Here is an 18,281-nt window from a genome sequence, read left to right as displayed (position 1 = left end):
TGAAGAAGAACGTCGAAGAGTCTAACATAACTCACTGTCTATAATTTCAGCGTCATCGGACAATAAATGCGTCTTTTATGGCCCCACAACCTAAAACCGAGAAATCGGTCTATGTGGCAGCTATATCCAAATCTGAACCGATCAGGACCAAATTGAAGAAAGATCTCGACGGGCCTAAGACAACTCACTGTCCCAAATTTCAGTGAAATCGTATAATAAATGTGGCTTTTAGGGGCCTAAGACCCTAAATCGGAGGATCGATCTATATGGCAGCTATATGCAAATATGTACCGAACTGAGCTAAATTGACGAAGGTTGTCGAGGGGCCTAACACAACTCACTGTCTGAAGTTTCACCAAAATCAGATAATAAATGTGGCTTTTATGGGTCTAAGACCCTAAATCGGCCGATCGATGTAGCCCATCTTCGAACTTAACCTTTTTATGGACAAAAAAAAGATTCTGTGCAAAGTTTCAGCTCAATATCTCTATTTTTAAAGACTGTAGCGTGATTTCAACAGACAGACAGCTCGTTTAGGAGTTTTTTTTTTTGTATGCATTGACCCTTCATATACTTGACCCAAAATGAGATTATCGGGTTTAGTTCCTATTCCCAAATGCCTATCATTTAACTCCTTTTTTCTCCTTGCGGTCTACTTTTTTATTTAAGCCATTTTGATTCATGACCTTGGTAATCTCACATCTTCCCAACATTGATAGGTTAGGTTGAAAAGAGGGTGCAAATATAAAGCTGTCCCATGCCACTATAGACATACACCTAAGTCTTGTTGTTTGCTTTAAAAACTAAAAAGTAACCTCGGCCGCCCCGGTAGCCGAGTTGGTAGCTTGCTTGGATTACCAGTGCAGGGGTCGTGGGTTCGATTCCCGCCAGAAGCCTTGGTCTGTCGCTACTGTGGTATCACAATGGACTTAAAATTGTCTAAGTGAGTCTGTAAAGGACTGCCACTCTTACCTAACCTAACTTCGAAAAAGAAAATTTTAAAGTTAGGAATTCCGAGCTGCTTACAAAATCCTTAAATGTTTTCCATACCACTTCCCTAAGTTGGTTAATGCCTTGCATCGTGTGCCCACCTAAGTACCGGTGTTTGTGAGCCTCGAAAGCCCATCAATGACATAGGAAATGGTCCAACGTCTAAATATCTTCCTGACATGCCCTACACATGCTATCACTTGCCGCACCGATTTTGCGTAAGTGAACTCCAAGTCCTATGTGTCCCGTTTTGACACCAAAAGCTATACTGACCTCCTTTTTACTTCTTTTCAGTAATAGCCTCGTCCTCTCATGATCTGGATCACCCCATAGGATTTTCGCCGTCCTACCGACTGTTTCGCTGTTCCACAGCGTTACATGCCCATGCTCTTAAATTCTAGTCCATGCTCTTAAATCGGACTGCGTCGACCCGAAAGGCTTCAGGTTAGTCGGGTTTATCGAAGGAAGTTCTCTTACCTTCACTGCCAAAGCGACTGCCCTTTCATTCCCCCTTAATCCGTTAAGGCCCGGCATCCAAACGATGCGGATTGTGCCATCCTCAGAGAAGTCGTTAATCTCCTTCTTACACTTCAAGACTGTTCGTGACCTTACCGTCAGGTTATTATTAACCTTATGGCCATTTTACGGTCCATAAATATGTTCACACTCGATGTCCTCGCTTTAACACCACACCACCTCACGCATTCCGTGATCGCACGGTCCTCCGCCTGCAAGGCCGTATTATGGTCAGGCAGTCTAAAAGAGATCTCAGTTCTTTGGTTCTCAATGTATACCCCCAGGCGCACTCTGTCCCCTGGTTTCAATCCATCCATGTAACATGATCTTCCAGACGGCAATATAAGGTCTCCGTCTGCCCAAGACTATGCCGCTGGCAGCAGTGCCTCATACTCGACCTCAAGTGTCCTCTCAGGAATTCGAAAACCTCTTCCCTTCCTTCTAGGTTTCCTATCCTCACCGCGATTATATTGCGATGGTATGTGGTACTTCCATCCTTAATCCATTCACCTAACGCCTTAAGCCACAGGGGCTGCCTCACACTTAATCTGTATGTCTATGGGTCGGATATCCAGAATAGTCTCCAGTGCCCTAGTGGGCGTGGTATTCAACGCTCCACCTAAGCTAAGACTACATGCTCTTTGAACTTGTTGTATGGTCCTAACGTTGCACTTTTTATCCACAGCAGTCCACCAAACTATGGAGGCATAAGCAAGTATTGGTCTAATCACGCTTCTGTAGAGCCAGTGGATTCGATAACTTTCTCAATACTTCCCATTTTATGACCATATTCTATCCTTAATCTTCAATTTGTGTTTGCTTGTTTGTATGTTTGTTTGTGTGTCGGTTTGTTTGTTTGTTCCGTATAGACTCAAAAATGGCTGAACCGATTACCTTGAAATTTTCACAGATTGTTGGTCTGGAAGGAAATATAGTCTATATAATTTTTTGATATCGGGAGGGGGGCGGACCCTCCCCCTTACCTTAAAAGTATTACCCGAAAATAAAAGTGGACCGATCGGGACAACATGGGACTTAAATGAAAGGTATTCAAGAGTAGAGAACGAATTTCATATTAAAAATTGGGTCCTAGTACCTGGGGGGCCGCCCCAGCCCCAAAATCCTTTTAAATAGGTTTATTTGACGATCATGACAATATGGGATTCAAATGAAAGGTATTCGGGAGTAGATTGCGAATATGGTCAGGAACGAGAAATAGGCTTTTTAGTTTGTTAATTTTGGAAGGGGGCGGACCCTCCCCCTTTACCCAAACACAAAACCCAAAATTAAAAGTGCACCGATAAGGCCAATATGGGTATCAAATGAAAGGTATTGGAGAGTAGAATACGAATATGGTATTAACATTTAAATCTAAGTACCCATCGGGCCGCCTCAACCCCAAAACTCCCACAAACAAACATATTGAACTTTCGTTTCAATATGGGGCTCAAATGAAAGGTATTCGGGAGTAGATTTCGAATCTGGCAAAGAAAATCAGATCGAAGTATTGGGGGTCAGCCCTCAAAAACGCCATTAGACCCATTATGATTATATGATACTTGGCTGAACCGATATTCTTAAAATTTTCATTGATTGTGTACGTTTGTCTGGAAGGAAACATAGGCTATATGATTTTTAGATATCGGGTGGAGGTGGACCCTTTCCCTTACCCCAAAAACGCCACCCATATCCGAAAGTGGTCCGATGGACACAACAAGGGTAGCAAATTAAAGGTTTTGGAGACCAGAAAACGAACATGGTATTAAAATTTGGGTCCAAGTACCCAGCGGGTCCCTCAATCCCAAAACTTCTCTAAGCAGATATATTCGAAATTCATATAAATATAGGACTCAAATGAAAAGTATTAGGCAGTAGATTACAAATATGGCATAAGAAAATAGGTCCAAGTAATGGGAGGTCAATGAAAGGTATTTAGGAGTAGATTACGAATTTGACATTAAAATTTGCGTTCAAGTCTAGGTGGGGCTTTTCATCCTAAAGATACGTCAAATGGGGTTTTTGACCCATTATGACAATATGGGACTCAAATGAAAGGTATTTGGGAGTAAAAAACGAATTTGATATCCAGTTTTGGAGCCAAGTGTTTTGGTGTACGCACCCCCCAAACTGAACTTTATTTCCGTTGGGAATAAATGGGTTTTTGACCCTTTATGACAATTGGGAGTAGAAAATGAATTTGATATCCAATTTTGGAGCCAAGTGTGTAAAGCACCCCCTAAACTGAACTTCAATTCCGTTTGGAATAAAGAAAGAATTTGATATCTATTTTCAGTGCAAAGTGCCGGAGGTCGCCCCAGCCCCAAAACACCCTCCAAACAGCTCATATTTACCATGCCTTGGCAATATAGGGGTCAAATTAAAGCGATTTGGAAGTCCCGCACGAATTTGATATCCATATTTGAGTCGAAATGTCTGAGGTGCCATCCCTCCCTTAAAAAGCACTTCTCATGACCCTAATTTTCAAAAACGTCAGGAACCGAGCAGAGGCATACTGCTCACACATCAGTGAACGCTTTCCAATTCAAGTTTAAAATCAATGATAAGGGACCTTTTTCATAGCCGAATCCAAACGGCGTCCCGCAGTGTGACCTCTCTTTGGGGAAAATGTTTTAAATGACCATGCATGGCATTGTACCTCGCAAATGTCGCCAACCACTGCTCTGTACGATGTTCTCGCCAGGATTCGAACGCGTTCAGTGTTATAGGCTACAATAGCACGAATTCGATATACACATTCAGGACGAAGTGTACCCACTCTAAAAAGATATTAGAGATTTAAAGAAGGCACAGCGGAGCGGGCCCGGTTCGGTTAGTTTAATATAAACCAAGGCACATATCCCTTTGGGGGATTGGGTTTAAGCATAGTAAAACTTCTCACAAAGTGGTGAAGCTTTGGGTCCCGCCATTCAGACTATACTACGAGTAGCTTAAGTTGGAATCAGACAAGGTTTTCTAGATAGATGTATTGCATGCAACAGTTGTTGTCAATTTTGAAGAACTAATCCATCAAAGAGGCCTTCAGCAATAGTAAGGCCAGGATCCCTTCCTTAGTTTAGTTAAGCAAAGACTAGAACTAGTGGACCTTTAATAGTGTTTGGGCACAAGTACAATTTTTCCCTGATTTCAAAGCTTCGCACTAACATTAACGTATACGTATAATCTGGACATAGACGTTAAAGAAGTAGTGGAGAAACAATTTGTCGCTAAAATCGAAAGCTCAATGGTTTCTTGGATACTCGTCATAGATTTCGATAACCCACCCTAATATATAATCTTATCTACTAGTTAGGTGACATTATCGGTACTTACCCAAAATGACACCCAGCATAACGCCAGAGAGTGTTACGAGCAGCATAAGATTCTCACTTAGCCATTTGCGTATGCCCTTCAGCTCACGGGGAGCTTCACAGCGTTCGGTAGTTTTGGGTGGTAACTCCGAACCATTGACGGTGGTAGAATTTGGTGGACCCATTTTGGCAAAGAGATAATCTGAAAAATGTTCAGATTTTTCCATTTCACACGAACTACAAAAGCGTTTAAAAGGGAAATCGAACGTAACCAAAGGAAGTAAGGCAAACGAAGAAACCAAACGTAAAGTAAAGGGGTGTGCAGTGCTTATAACGGTCCCCTTTAGTAGAATTGATGCTGTGCTCCTAGTGCCAATGTAAATGTGAGTTGATGGCCAAGAGATGTATTAAGATTAGCTTTTTCTATGGTGGTTTGGGGGAGGGCTGCCACCACTTGGCTACCCCAAAGAGGGCAACACTTGCAGGTGCACGTGAACTGAGAGGTCAACCGAAGCGGAGAGTGAGAGATAGGTTTTACAAGTTGCTGCTGCTGCTGCTACAGCTGCTACTGTTGTTGAGGTGCGGTTGGGGGTGGTAGTGGTGTTAGTGGTGTTGGTGGTGGTGGTGGTTTGAATGTGTTGTTGTGTTTAGAAACCTGCTAGTCTGGCTTGCACTTGAGGATGTTGTTGATATTGATGAGGTCGATGATAGATTTCTTTTGTTTTTGTTTTTGTTGCTGTTGCCACTGCTATTGCCTATGCTTGGCCTTTGGGGGGATTTTGCCTTAAGCTTTTCAAAAACAGAATTCACTGTTCAGTTATTTTTAGTCATTGTTTTTTTTTATTACTTTTGAGGGGATTACTGGGAATTCATACACCACTCTTGCTGCTCTCTCACTCCTCTCTCTCTGTCTGTCTCTCTCTCTCTCTCTAGACTGCAAAGCTCTGACTATTGATTCAGCAACAGACTGACTGCAGGGGGATTTTCTTTACTATTTGCTATTTTTGTTGGGCTCTTGAGTTGTCTTAGGACTCTGGTTGTGTATTCTCAGCTTAATTGTATTATTGATTTTTTAAATATTTTATATTAAATTTCAATATATTAATTAAGTACTCCATTGATATGGGTTTATAGAACATTTATGTGCCTAGAAAATCTTTGCGTAGTCCCGTAGGGTGTGCTGATGGTGCTGTTCTCTGTGTTGGGGCCGGTCCAATGGTTGTTTTTGTTTAATGATTTGCCACCCTCTGCTCCGTCTGCTACCGATGGGGAGTGGTCTTGCGTTTATTTTCCAAATATTTGAGTGAAAAACATGGATTGTTTTTGTCCTTTTGATTAAGAAATTTATTTGAAGGCTCCGTTGTTGGGGTGATTGAAGAGACTTGGTTAATGAATTGAATTTTGTTGGGGCTTTTCTTTAAGGCTAATAAGCGATTTTGAGTTATGCCCACTAGCAGTTAATTAGAAAAGTTTCTGTTTCTTGGAGGTTTTAAACTATTGTCGAAATATGCAATTGGTCCTCTTTGCTAGTCAGTGATTATTTAGTGTTTTTTTGTTTTTTATAAAGAATTTAAACAAATAAATTCGTTTGTTCAGTCTTTTTTTCTTCTATATAATAGTTTTTGATATATATTTTCTCGACTCTTTTTTTTTTGTAATCCTTTATTTCTGTATTTGATTTGTGGTTGGATGAAAATCTTGTTCAATCTCTCTTTGTCTGCAACTGCACTTTGAATCTGTGTCAAGTCCTTGTACTAGTGCATACACCACAATCTAGTGTATAGTTCAATTGTCCCTTGCTGTAGGTGCATGTGTATGTGCGCCTTTTTTTCCAATTCGATATCTTTTGTCTCGAAAAAGGGGCGTTGTACCCACAGAATAGTTCAACTTTGTCAAAACCACACGACACTTGATTAGATTTCTTTGTTTTCCTTTTAATTTCTTTAAAAATTTCTTTTATTTCATTCTTTTTTTTGAGGAAAAATGCTATCACTAGGGAATTTCAAGCTTCCTTGTATTTTCTGGTGTGTATATATTTTATTTTTTCCAGCTTTTCCGGCTTGGGTTTCCGTTTCCCGCTTATGTTGTTCGCTTGACAAATGCTCGAGTATATCTGTCTCCACTGAGTCTCTTGTTCATGCTATTTATAAGGAATGCCTTAACACAGCTGGTTTTGTTTGTCAAACTTCCTCTCTCACTCTCTGCGCTCCTTTGTTCACAATTGCGTGAGAGGTACAAAGAGCTCCAGTGCTCTTGCACTCATTGACGTTTATAGGGCTTACCATAATTACTTTGCTATACATAGAACTTTTATAGGCAGTATGGCAGGTAGTAATGAAACAATTTGCCACGAGAATAGCCTACCATGTGTATTAACTATTGATAATAAATATTAAAATCTATTGGTGGTAATTAAACATTAAAATGGAAAAAAATTAAAAATTCAATGTAAAAACTAAAAATTATAATAAATTGAAAACCAAGATTTTTTTTCAAAAATTTTTAAACAAAACATGTATGATAAGACAAATAAAAGCGTTCTAAGTTCGACCGGGTCGAATCCTGGAAACTCACCACCATGGATTCTAAAAAAAAATTGCATTCGAAAAAATAAAGAGCGTGCTAAGTTCGGCCGGGCCGAATCCTAGCTACCCTCCACCATGGATAGCATATGTCGAGTTCTTTGCGCGGCATCTCTTTTTAGGCAAACAAAGAATAATGAATAAGAACTGTTATGCTATTGAAGTTATATCAAGTTATAGTCCGATTCGGACCATAAATGAATGCTGAACATTGTAGAAGTCACTGTGTAATATTTCACTTCATTCGGATAAGAATTGCGCCTTGTAGGGGCTCAAAAAGCAAAATCGGGGGAGAGATTTATATGGGAGCTATATCAAGCTGGTTGATCGATTCAGACCATATTAGACACTTATGTTGAAGGTCATGAGAGAAGCCGTTGTACAAAATTTTCACCAAATCGGATGAGAATTGCGCCCTCTAGAGGCTCAAGAAGTCAAGATACCAGATCGGTTTATATGGCAGCTATATCAGGTTCTATACCGATTATCGTCATACTTAGCACAGTTATTGGAAGACATAACAAAACACCTCATGCGAAATTTCAGCCAAATCGGATAAGAATTGCGCCCTCTAGAGGCTCAAGAAACCAAGGCCCCAGATCGGTTTATATGACAGCTATACCAGATTATAAACCGGTTTTCGCCATACTTAGCACAGTTATTGGAAGACATAACAAAACACCTCATGCAAAATTTCAGCCAAATCGGATGAGAATTGCGCCCTCTAGAGGCTCAAGAAATCAAGACCCCATATCGCTTTATATGACAGCTATACCAGATTATAAACCGATTTAAATTATACTTTTCACAGTTGTTGGAAGTGATACCAAAACACCACGGGCAAAATTTCATTCCAATCGGATAAGAATTGCGCCCTCTAGAGGCTCAAGAAGTCAAGACCCAATATCGGTTTATATGGCAGTTATATCAAAACATGGACCGATTTAAATCATACTCATCGCAGTTGTTGGAAGTGATACCAAAACACTACGTGCAAAATTTCAGTCGAATCGGATAAGAATTGCGCCCTCTAGAGGCTCAAGAAGTCAAGACCCAAGATCGGTTTATATGTCAGCTATATCAAAACATGGTCCGATTTGGCCCATTTACAATCCCAACCGACCTACATTAATAAAAAGTATTTTTGCAAAATTTTAAGCGGCTAGCTGTACTCATTCGAAAGTTTGCGTGCTTTATATAGGAGCTATATGAGGTTATATACTGATTTGGACCGTATTTGGTACAGTTGACTCTCTACAACTGTGTCGTAAAATTCTAAAACGATTTAACGATGTCCGTGCGACTGTCCGTCCGTCTGTTGTCATCACGCTACAGCCTACAAAAATTGAGATTTTGAGCTGAAACTTGAACGGGCCAAATCGGACATTGTTGGATATAGCTGCTATATAAACCGATCTGCCGATAAAGGGTCCAAAGCTCATTAAAGCTTTATTTCTTTCCGATTTCGCTGAAATGTAAAACAGTAAATAGTTTAAGGCTTTCCGAAATCTTACCCAAATATGGTTCCGATGGGACTATATTTAGATGTAGCTGTCATATAGACCGATATGCGGATAAATGGTCTGAAGCCCATAGCTTTTTTTTTACCCAATTTTGCTGAAATTTGAAACAGTAAGTTGCTTAAAGGCTCCCGACATCCGACCCAAATATGGTTCAGATCGGACTATATTTAGATATCTTATATTGTGTTTGTTTGTTTATGGACTCAAAAACGGCTGATCCGATTACCTTGAAATTTTTACAGATTGTGTAGGTTGGACTGGGAGGAAACATAGGTTATAAAATTTTTTGATATCGAAAGGGGGCGGACCACCCCCCTTACCCCAAATGAACTACCCAAAAAAAAAGTTAACCGACCGGGATAATATGGGACTCAAATGAAAGGCATTCAGGAGTAGAGTACGAATTTCATATTAAATATTGGGTCCAAGTAACTGGGGGACCGCCCCAACCTTAAAACCATCTAAAATAGGTTTTTTTCGGACGACCATGACAATATGGGACTCAAAAATGAAAAGTATTCGTGAGTATATTGCGAATATGGTCAGGAAGGAGAAATAGGTATGATAATGAGTTGATTTCGAAAGGGGGCGGACCCTCCCCCTTTACCCAAAAACACCACCCAAAATCAAAAGTGGACCGATTGGGACAATATGGGTATCAAATGAAAGGTTTTGGAGAATAGAATACGAATATGGTATTAAAATGTGGGTCTAAGTACCTATCGGGCCGCCCGAAGCACAAAATTTCCCCAAACAGACATATTGGGCGTTCATGTCAATATGGGCTTCAAATGAAAGGTATTCGGGAGTAGATTACGAATCTGGCATACAAAATCAGATCGAAGTATAGGGGGGGTAACCCTACCCCCCAAAAACGCCTTAAATGGGCATATAAGCCATCATGACTATATGGGACTCGGTTTTTTTGTTTCTTCCGTAGAATCAAAAACGACTGAACTGATTTTCTTAAAATTTTCACAGATTGTGTAAGTTTGCCTGGAAGGCAACCTAGGCTTTATAATTTTTAGATATAGGATGGGGGCGGTCCCTCCCCCTTACGCCAACAACGCCATCCAAAATCAAAAGTGGCCGACCGATGACACGATATGGGTAACAAATGAATATCATATTAAAATTTGGGTCCAAGTACCCAGCGGTCCTCCCCGACCCAAAAACTTCTCCAAACAGATATATTCCACGTTCATGTCAATATGGGACTCAAATGAAGAGTATTCGACAGGAGATTACAAATATGGCATAAAAAATTAGATCCAAGTAATGGGAGGTCGCCCCACCCCCAAGTACCCCCAATGGGCATATTAGCTGACCATGTCTATATGGGACTCAAATTAAAGGTATTTTGGAGTAGACTACAAACATGACATTAAAATTTGTATTCTAGTCTAGGTGGCGCTTTTCTTTCCAAAAATAAGTCAAATAGGATGATTGACCCATTATGACAATATGGTACTCAAATGAAAGGTATTTGGGACTAAAAAACGAACTTGATATCCAATTTTGGAGGCAAATGTTTGGGGGTACGCCCTTAAGCGCCCTCTTAACTGAACTTCATTTCGGATTATGGCAATATGGAGCTCAAATCAACGGTATTTGGGAGAAAAGAACCTATTTTCAGGGAAAAGTACCGGTGGCCGCCCCCGCCCCAAAACACCCTCCATACATTTCAAATTTACTGACCATGGCAATGTGGGGCTCACATTAAATGGATTCGGGAGTGCAGCACGAATTTGATATTCATATTTAAGTGGAAATGCCTTAGCGCCATCCCTCCCTCAAAAAGTACTTCTCATTACCCTAATTTTCAAAACCACCAGATCTCGTAGATTGGTAATGCGATTCGTTCGAAATTTTGTTTGCACTCTCACAGTCAAAACAAAAGATGGGTTCGGTGCCTCGGGGGCCGTCCAAAACCCATCAAATGGATACATAGACCAATCACGACAATATAAAGCTCAAAAGAAAGGTCAGAAACCGAGAACGGGCACACTTCTCATACATCAATGAAAGCTTTTCGATTCAAGTTTAAACTCAATGATAAGGGACTTACATTTATAGCCGAGTCCGAATGGCGTGCCACAGTGCGACATCTCTTTGAGGAGAATTTTTACATGACCATGCATGGCAAATGTCGCCAGCATAAGGGGGGAATCACCTCTGCTTTAAATTTTGTCCGATGTTATCGCCAGGATTTGAACGCAGGCGTTCAGCGTTATAGGCGGACATAGGCTACAGTGGCACGAATTCGATATACACATTCAAGGCGAAGTGTCCCAATCCTAAAAAGATATTGGAGAGTTAAAGAAGGCACAGTGTAGGGGGCCCGGTTCGGCTAGTAACTGCTATATAGACCACTCTTCTAAAAACTAGGGTCTTGATCCCATAAAAAGCTTTGGTGCCCGACTTTGTTGTTACTTGTATAAGAGTTCTCGAGACCTTTATGAAATATGATCCATACCAGGACCCATTTCCATATTATTATGGATATGGTAGTTGAGTTGTTATAAGACAGGATTTTTAATTTATCCTTGGTGGTGGGTACCCAAAGTTCGGTACGGCCGAACTTAACACACGTTTTTACTTGTTTTATTTTTTATGAAACAAACATCAAATGCACAAACTCCCAGGATTTTCAGAAATTTCACTCCTGAACATTTTCAGAACATCTTTTGTTTGAATTTTTCAGTTTTGTAAAAATGCAGATATTTACCGAGCCAATTTTTTCTTAAACTTCACATTATATGGCAAAAAAATTTATTATTTTCCAAGGAACGTGTGATGAAGCAAAGCAAAAGCGTCTGTTCTAAGCTAGACAAATATAATATTAACTAATTTCCTCAAAAGTTTTTCGAAAACGTCTCATTCTCGTAGAGAAAATACTTCACCCGATCATCGTATACTTAACATTAACTACATGTGGCACATGGACTACATGTGAGGCCAGTAGTCTTATTTTCCTAGAACATCAACAATTGAATATGATATTAATTATCGATTTTATTGTAGCACTTAATAAACCAGCAATAAGTGCGTAAATTAATCCATACCAAGGGACTGAGAAAAGGAGTTCGAACAAATTTTAATGTAAATCGAATTGCTAATGACTCGCTAATGATGAATGTCCTTAGTCATGTTTTCTACATTAGTTATTGTGGTCATTGACCTTCTTAGTCAAAGCTTGTTGATAAAAGAAATTGTGTTCCTTGGGTTATCTCCTTAATATCATTTGTAGAGAAATGAAGTAAAGTAACAAGACCGTAGGGAATAATTTGAAAGTAGTTCCGTACATACGTACATATTTAAACACACTTTGTAACAAACGCTAAAAAAGTGAAAAGTGCTCATGAAACATTTCGAATTTCAAGTATATACCCTAGAAATTTGGCTTTAAAAAAGGTGGTGAACTAAAATCCTTGCCTTGACGAAGATGGTAAACTTAAATCCACGATTTAAAGAAGGTGGTGAACAAAAACCCTCGCCTTAAAGAAAGTGGTGAACTAAAAACTACGATTTAAAAGGGTGGTGAAATAAAACCCACGACTTATAGAATGTGGTGTACTTATACCCAGACCTTGAAGAGGATGGTGAACTAAAAACCACGATTTAAAGAAAGTGGTCAACAAAAACCCTCGCCATAAAGAAGGTGGTGAACTAAAAACCACGATTTAAAAGGGTGGTGAAATAAAACCCACGCTTTAAATGAAGTGGTGAACTAAAACCCAGGCCTTAAAGAAGGTGGTGAACTAAAAACCACGACTTAAAAACGTGGTGAAATAAAACCCACTCCTTAAAGAGGGTGGTGAAGTAAAACCGACGCATTAAAGAAGGTGGTGAATTAATAACCACGCCTCAAAGAAGGTGGTGAATTAAAAACCACGCCTTAAAGAAGGTGGTATACTCAAATCAATGCCTTAAAGAAGGTGGTGAACTTAAAACCACGACTTAGAAAAGGTGTTGAAATAAAACCCACTCCTTAAAGAGGGTAGTGAAATAAAACCGACGCATTAAAGAAGGTGATGAATTAAAAATAACGACTTAAAGAAGGTGGTGAATTAAAAACCACGCCTTAAAGGAGGTGTTGAATTACAAACCACGTCTTAAAGAAGGTGGTGAATTAAAAACCACGCCATAAAGAAGGTGTTGTACTCAAATCCATGCCTTAAAGAAGGTGGTGAACTAAAAACCACGACTTGGAAAAGTCAACGCCTTAAAGAAGGTGGTGAATTAATACCAATGCCTTAAAGAAGGTGGTGAATTAAAAACTACACCTTAAAGAAGGTGGTATACTCAAATACATGCCTCAAAGGTGGTGAACTAAAAACCACGACTTAGAGACTTAGATGGTGAACAAAAGTCAACGCCTTAAAGAAGGTAGTGAACTATAGAACCCAGTCCTTAAAGAAGGTAATGAACTTAAACCCAGGCCTTAAAGAATGTGGTTAACTAAAAACTACGACTAAAGAGGTGGTGAAATAAAACCCACCCCTTAAAGAGTGTGGTGAACTAAAACGCACGTATTAAAGAAGGTGGTGAAATAAAACAAACGCCTTAAAGAAGGTGGTGTACTCAAATCCATGCCTTAAAGAAGATCGTGAACTAAATACCACGACATAGAGAAGGTGGTGAACAAAAATCAACGCCTTAAAGAAGGTGGTGAATTAAAACCAACGCCCTAAGGAAGAAGGTGGCGAACTAAAACCCACGCCTTAAAGAAGGTGGTGAACTAAAACCCACACCTAAAAGTAGGTGGTGAACTAAAAAATCACGACTTAAAGAAGTGAAAAATCCTAATCTGGTCTGATTTATGTCAAGTTGCAGAAAAATGTAGAAGAGCCTAACACAAACCACTGTCAAAAGTTTCGGCGAAATCGAACAATAATGGCATCTGTTATGGCCCCAAAACCTAAAACCGAGAGCTCGGTCTATATGGCAGCTATCCAATATCTATCAATATAGCAACTTTATCCAAATGTGGACCGATTCAAATCTGGACCGATCTGTGCCATATTGCAGAAATATGTCGAGGGGCTTAACCTACCTCACTGTGTCAAATTTCGGGCAGTAAATGCGCATTTTATGGGCACAAATCCTTAAACTAAGAGATCGGTCTATATGGCAGCTATATCAAAATCTGCACCGATCTGAGCCAAATTGAAGGAGAATGTTGAAGCGCCTAAGACGACTCACTGCCCCAAATTTCGCCCAAAACCTTAGACCAAGAGATCGGTCTATATGGCAGCTATATCTAAATCCAGACCGTTGTGAGCCAAATTGCTAAAAGATGTCAAGGGGCCTAACACAACTCACTGTCCCAAATTTCAGCAAATTCGGATAATAAATGTGGCTTTTGTAGACCTAAGACCTTAAATCGGCGGATCGGTCTATATGACAGCTATATTCAAATCTGGACAGATCTGGGCCAAATTGAAGATGCATGTCAAAGGGCCAAACATAACTCACTGTCCCAAATTGTGGCAAAATCGGATAATAAATATGACTTTTATTGGCCTAAGACCCTAAATCGGAGGATCGGTCTATATGGGGGCTATATCAAGATATAGTCCATCCATCTTTGAACTTAACCTGCTTATGGACAAACAAAGAATCTATGCAAATTTTCAACTCAATATCTCTATTTTTAAAGACTGTGGCGTGATTAAAACTGACAGACGGACAGACATGTCTAGGTCGTCTTAGATTTTTACGCTGATCAAGAATTTATATATATCTTATAGGGTCGGAAATAGATATTTCGATGTATTGCAAATGGAATGACACAATGAATATACCCCCCTCCTACGGTGGTGGGTATAAACATTTTCATGATATTAATGATTTTGTCATAACATTTAAGAAGAATGCTTCATATAACGCAAAAATTAGAATCACTGAAACACTTCATAACATTTATGAAAATCAAGCATAAATTATATGAAAAGTTTAAATATGAAGCAAAAGTTCATATATATGAGAACTTTCCATTTTTATGAATCATCATATATTTATGCTCACCACCATAGTTTGGGGGTTTGAAATTTTGCACAGATACCAAATATTGATGTAGTTCGTTGGAGACTGCCAATAGGCCATATCGGTTCAGATTTAGCTATAGCACCCATATAAACCGATCTTCCGATTTGACTACTTGAGCCCGCAATATTTGTTCGATTTGGCTGAAATTTTCCACGTAGTGTTCTTTTATGACTTCCACCAACTGTGCCAAGTACGACATAAATCGGACTATAACCTGATATAGCTCCTATATGGAACGATCTACCGAATTCTCTTCTTGAGCAATTTTTGTCCGATTTAGTTGAAATTTTGCACATGGTGTTCCGTTGTGACTTCCGACAACTGTACCAAGTATGGTCTTAATCTGATATAGCTCTCGTATAAACCGATCTCCTGATTTGACTTCTTGAATCCTTACAAGCCGCAATTTTTGACCGACATGGCTTGAAATTTTGCATGCGGTGTTCTGATGGGCTATCCAACAACTGTGCCAAATACGATCAAAATCAGTCTAGAATCTGATATAGCTCCCATGTAAACCGGTCTTTGATCATCGTTGTTCAGTTCCAAGAATTTTTGGTGGTCCTTCAACTAAATTTATTTTGTATAAATTTTTAGCAGAATCCGTGATGGTGGGGGGTACCAAGATTCGGCCGGGCCGAACTTAGCATGTTTTTAGGTGTTCTGGATGCATTGGTAGCTCTTGCAACGATACTGGCTGATCTTTACTCCAAAATCGAGAATTCTGCTTATTTACATACCCATTGAGCCAAAAATGAGTTTCGTCCCTCAATGGCAGAAGCTCGCAATGAACTTTTTTAACAGAGCCCTCATTTTGATAATGAAATTCAATAATTTGCAAGCGTTTAGACCAAACAGAAGATGTTTGACAGTGACCCAAACCGCAAAACATTAGTAAGCTGTATAAACCAGTGTAGCCAAAAGAATAATAGTTAAAAATTTCACCCTTAATATCCTTTAATGTTGCCATAACTTTTTATGGGGATTATTTACGAGCCCAGAAATATTCCACCATCTTGGTCATATCCTGTTGCATAGTGTTTCGAGTGCAAACTCGTTCAAAACAATTGCTCAAGGCAAAAGTTGAATAATTACCAAAGCTTGGAGGAGGAGACTGGAGGCTACTAAAAAGCCACCAACTTCAACTGGTATTTACATTCCAACACGTGTCCCTATAAAAGTATCGGAAATGTCAATTTTATTGCCTTTTTATACCCTCCACCATAGGTTAGGGGTTTACTAGCATAGTCATTTCGTTGTTAATATCTCGAAATATTGGTCTTAGAGCCCATAAAGTATGCATATTCTTGATCGTCATGACATTTTAACTCCATTTAGCCATTTCTGTCGGTCTGTCTGTTCATCTGTGGGTCCGCCAGTCAGTCCAAAGAATGCTTACTAAAGGAATTAAGCTAATCGCTTGAAATTTTGCTCATATACTTCTTATTAGTAAATATCGGCTTGGAATGTAAAGGAGCCAAATCGGCCCTTGTTTTGGTATAGCTGCCTTATAGACCAATCTCCCGAGTTGACTTCTTGAAAAATTCTTATCCGATTTGCCTGAAATTTTGCAAGTTGTGGTTTGCTGTGATTTCCAATAAACGTGCTTAGTATGACCCAAGTCGGTCCTTAACCTGCTATAGATCTCATATAAACCGATCTTAGGATTTCATTTCTTGAGGATGCAATTGCTATTCGATTGGGCTAAAACTTTTCATAAAGTGTTTTACTTTGACTTGTAACAACTACGGTATGTACTATCAAATCGGTTCATAACCTGATATAGCTCCCATATAAACCGATCTACCGATTATACTACTAAAGCCTCTAAAGAGCGCAATTCTTATCCGATTTGGCTGAAAATTTACACAACGACTTCTACTATGACCTTCAACACACGTGCAAAATACGGTCTGAATAGATTCATAACTTGCTAAAACCGATTTCCCGATTTTACTTCTTGAGGCCCTATAGGACCAAACTCTTAGCCGAATTAACTGAAATTTTGCACAGACAAGAACTGCGCCCTCTAGTGAGAATCAGCACTAGAGGGCGCAGTTCTTGTCTGATTTGGCTAAAATTTTGCACAATGACTTCTTCTATGACCATTTTGAAGGTCATAGGAGAAGTCATTGCACAAAATTTTGGCCAAATCTGACAAGAACTGCGCCCTCTAGTGCTGATTCTCACTAGAGGGCGCAGTTCTTGTCTGCATATAGCTCTCTATCGGTTATGAATGGTATGGTATGAATCGGTTCGTAATATTATTGGGTTGCCCAAAAAGTAATTGCGGATTTTTCATATAGTCGGCGTTGACAAATTTTTTCACAGCTTGTGACTCTGTAATTGCATTCTTTCTTCTGTCATTTATCAGCTGTTACTTTTAGCTTGCTTTAGAAAAAAAGTGTAAAAAAAGTATATTTGATTTGATGTATTTACTTTCTTTTAAAAAATCCGCAATTACTTTTTGGGCAACCCAATATATGGCTCCCATATAAGCCGATTTTATTTTTTAAGCCCCTATAAAGCACAATTCTTATCCGATTTAGGTGACATTTTGCACAATGACTTCAACCAACATTTAAACCAAGTATGGCTCGAATCGGTATTTAACACTTTGCTTTAAAGAGATACCAGGCAAAGAACTTCTCAAATGCGATCCATGGTGAAGGGTATATCAGATTCAGCTTAGCCATACTTAGCATACTTTTTCTTTCTTCAATACATTTCTTCCTTTGCCCACACCTCCCCCCTAAACTTCAAGCTGTCATCATTAATGCCTAATAACGCCATGTCATTAAACGTCTCATTTCATTGTTCATAGTTGCTTGCATTAAAAAAAAAAAAAAAAAATAAGGAAATTACAATTAAAGTAAGCGAATGTTGTCTACATTTAGAAAATTATATCGTACAACACTTTTATTGCCTGCTAGCCCTTCATTTTGGGACACGCATTTAATGGGAATTTTGAACAAAAAAAAAACAAAAAAACATTGATATTAGCGTCGAACGTCAATCATCGATTGCTTCTATCATTGACTGGCCATACGGCTGTCACTGTTATTATGGATTTGAATGAATGACTGTAATTACCACAGCGCTGACTCAAATTATATCTCAAATGACGCAGGAATAATCGATTGGAAAGGTCTATTTCAAGCACATATAGGCAAACTGTCAAGGATTACTACACAGGGGAAAGTTAAATTTAAACTCAAAAAGGAATATTCGATTGAAAAGGTTTATTTCAGACATGGTCTATTTCAGGCATGGATAGTTCTATTTCAAGAGAACTCTTTAAGTTAAAAGCG

General features: G+C 39.2%; 1 protein-coding gene across 1 annotated transcript in view; it reads right to left on the bottom strand.

Annotated features, from left to right (window-relative positions):
- The window catches only part of LOC106092170 (excitatory amino acid transporter), a 50,203-nt gene that overhangs the window by 16,735 nt on the left and 15,187 nt on the right, over window positions 1-18,281 (bottom strand). The window contains exon 3 of the mRNA XM_059365003.1: window positions 4,837-5,016. Coding sequence (XP_059220986.1) covers window positions 4,837-4,999 — 163 coding nt within the window. The 5' untranslated portion in view covers window positions 5,000-5,016. The remainder of the gene's footprint in view (window positions 1-4,836; window positions 5,017-18,281) is intronic.

The sequence above is a fragment of the Stomoxys calcitrans genome, chromosome 3, assembly GCF_963082655.1.
Source record: "Stomoxys calcitrans chromosome 3, idStoCalc2.1, whole genome shotgun sequence".
Classification (NCBI taxonomy): domain Eukaryota; kingdom Metazoa; phylum Arthropoda; class Insecta; order Diptera; family Muscidae; genus Stomoxys; species Stomoxys calcitrans.
Note: the sequence above shows the minus strand (reverse complement) of the source record. Positions and strands in the feature narration are given on the sequence as shown.